The sequence below is a fragment of the Teleopsis dalmanni genome, unplaced genomic scaffold, assembly GCF_002237135.1.
Source record: "Teleopsis dalmanni isolate 2A unplaced genomic scaffold, ASM223713v2 unscaffolded_contig_0647, whole genome shotgun sequence".
In the NCBI taxonomy this organism is placed as follows: Eukaryota; Metazoa; Arthropoda; class Insecta; order Diptera; family Diopsidae; genus Teleopsis; species Teleopsis dalmanni.
Window position 1 is genome coordinate 1 of NW_024032029.1, and position 2,435 is coordinate 2,435.

The 2,435-nt window shown below is 29.2% G+C and overlaps 1 protein-coding gene across 1 annotated transcript; it reads right to left on the bottom strand.

Moving 5' to 3' along the window:
• Nucleotides 1-1,303: 1,303 nt before the first annotated feature.
• LOC119663614 (uncharacterized transcriptional regulatory protein TBS1-like) lies at nt 1,304-1,763 on the bottom strand (the record flags this gene model as incomplete). Its single annotated transcript, XM_038073224.1, has 1 exon — nt 1,304-1,763. A coding segment is annotated over one exon (460 nt), but the record flags the coding sequence as incomplete, so codon positions are not given.
• Between the last annotated feature and the right edge of the window lie 672 nt (nt 1,764-2,435).

Below are 2,435 nucleotides of genomic sequence, written 5' to 3' on the forward strand. Positions count from 1 at the left end.
ATTAATTTTACCAAATAAAAGTATACATGCATGTGAAATAAACTTCTAATACGTATATATATAGGAATACAAATATATATATTTTTTATCAATTCTACTATCATAGATGTATATAATCTATATTGAAATTTAGTCTATTTATTAAAAAAATTATATTAATTATTTTATATACATTTGTTTTTCATTTAGGCATTATCCATGTATTCTCCCCATTGCTAATTATCCGGCGCCTTTCTTCTCAAAAATTATTTTCTTAAGACTCTTAAATCAGCATATATTGCATCAAATCATTCTTTTTTTAAAAGCCATGTTCTTCTTTTCACTTCATCTTTCTTCTTTTAATTCGCTGTTCTATAAGCACACAATCTTTCAGATTCAATATATATTATGATGTTACGGTTATGGTAATCTGCATTTTCCTTCTATCGGACACTATTTTCTTCTTAACATTATTTAAGTAATCTATCCAGCCCTTATTTGGCTAGACAGCTATATATGTACGTATGTATTATTACTCTATATATTAAAACGTTTCGTCCAATTACATAGATACTATAGTTTCAGTTATGGTTACCTAATTGTCTTAAACTGGCACGATTTTGAAATCAAATCATTAAATCTTCATTCCATTGGAGTTTAATAACTATATTTTTTGCTCCAATACCTCCTTTTTGAAGAAATAATTGAAAATTGTGTAGTGGAGTTTATTTTAATTAACTTTGCATTATAGCGAAGCTTGTCGAAAGTATAAGACCACCTACTTATCTCAAGAATTAGGTTTCATATATAAGCAGCTGACGTCACTACTTTGAAGTGTTCTGTCCTGACGAAATTCATAAGTAAGAATTGATTTCATTTTCCAACTTGATTCCTAATATGAGGACATTAATTTGTAGGATGATTCCTAGTAATTAGCTAAATACAAGGAATTTTCTACGTGCTAGACTCATTCAAATGTGTTTGGAATTTCTGGTTAAAATAATTAAATATATTACTTTTTGCTTAAAATAAACGCATTCATATGAAATTTGGGTGACGCCTTACCACATCAGAAGCAGTGCATTTTACCATAATAAGTAATACTCTTATAAAGGTTCTCACTTTTTCGTAAAAATTTTACTAAAAGGGAATAATTTTTTTCGTCCCTTTCATGTTCGGTTTAAGCAAAAAGTACTACAGATTCTATATCTTGGATTGCTTTTATATTTTACAAGTATTCTATTTAAAAAAAATTGTTCATCTCATATGTTACATACAACTGTATTAATCTTCTTAACAGGTTAGCAAGTCCTTGCTGACCTACCTTCATATTGTCCGTATTAACGCTTTGTGCATCTTTGGAATCATCGTTGTCATTTATTTGTGCTGCAGGATTACTTAAACCACCAACTGCATCGTTATCGAGATTATCTTCATCCACATTTTCATCATCGTCATCTTCAATGAAATCAACAACATCATCCGCCACGTTTTTTACCCTTTCGGTGTTCAGAAATTCATTTCCGTTTTGCTCAATACTTTTGTGCGTTGCAGACGGTGAAAAATTGTCGGTTCCGTTTCCTAAGACCACAGCGCTGCCACCTGAACACCGTCGTCTTGAGAGGGGAGTTGTATTGTTGGGGGCATCCTTTTGACTTGTTGTCTTAGTGGCATTCGAATTTGTACTTAAACGTCGTTGCTGTGTTAGTGGCGATTGGCTGAAGTTGCGTAAATGCACTTCATCTGATACCAATTTGTCATCCATGTTGCGCTCCTCTTGTGTTCTATTTAAGATAGAAAAAAAAAAAGAAAAAATGGATGTGAAATAATAAAATTATTTTCTATTTTCTATTTTCTTTTTTCTTATTATTTTTAGAATTTTAAATTTTTTCATAAATAATCAAAACGTTTTCATTTGATAAAAGGGTCGGTCGGTCATTCAGCTAATATTGATGTAAATGAATGCAAAAATATGTCAATAGTTTTTTAGTTGAAATCCTTCACCCAAATTTATGTAAACAATATTCTGTTGACATTGTTTGTTTTATGTTTGCTCTCCAAATGAAACAAAAATATTAAATCTATATTATTTAATATTTATGTTTGCCAAAAAAAAAACTAAGAAAAAATTAGAAAAATTAGAAATATTCATGTTGACCATTTGTTTTATTTTATATAATATAAATGTCTGAAGATAAAAGACAATAATGTCAGCCAACATTGACATACTTGTATAGGCCAAAATCCACTTGCTTATGGTCATTTCTATTGCCTTAGACTCCAAAGAATAAAAAAAAGTTGAAATTAATAAGAAAATTGTGCCAAATGTCGTATTACTTTGATGGAAGACAGGATTTTCCTGTCTCTTCACTTGCATTTTTTATTTATTATATTGATTTATTTGAGAATTTTTTGGTTTTGTTTAAATTATTTTTTTTTTGCGCTAAATAAATATA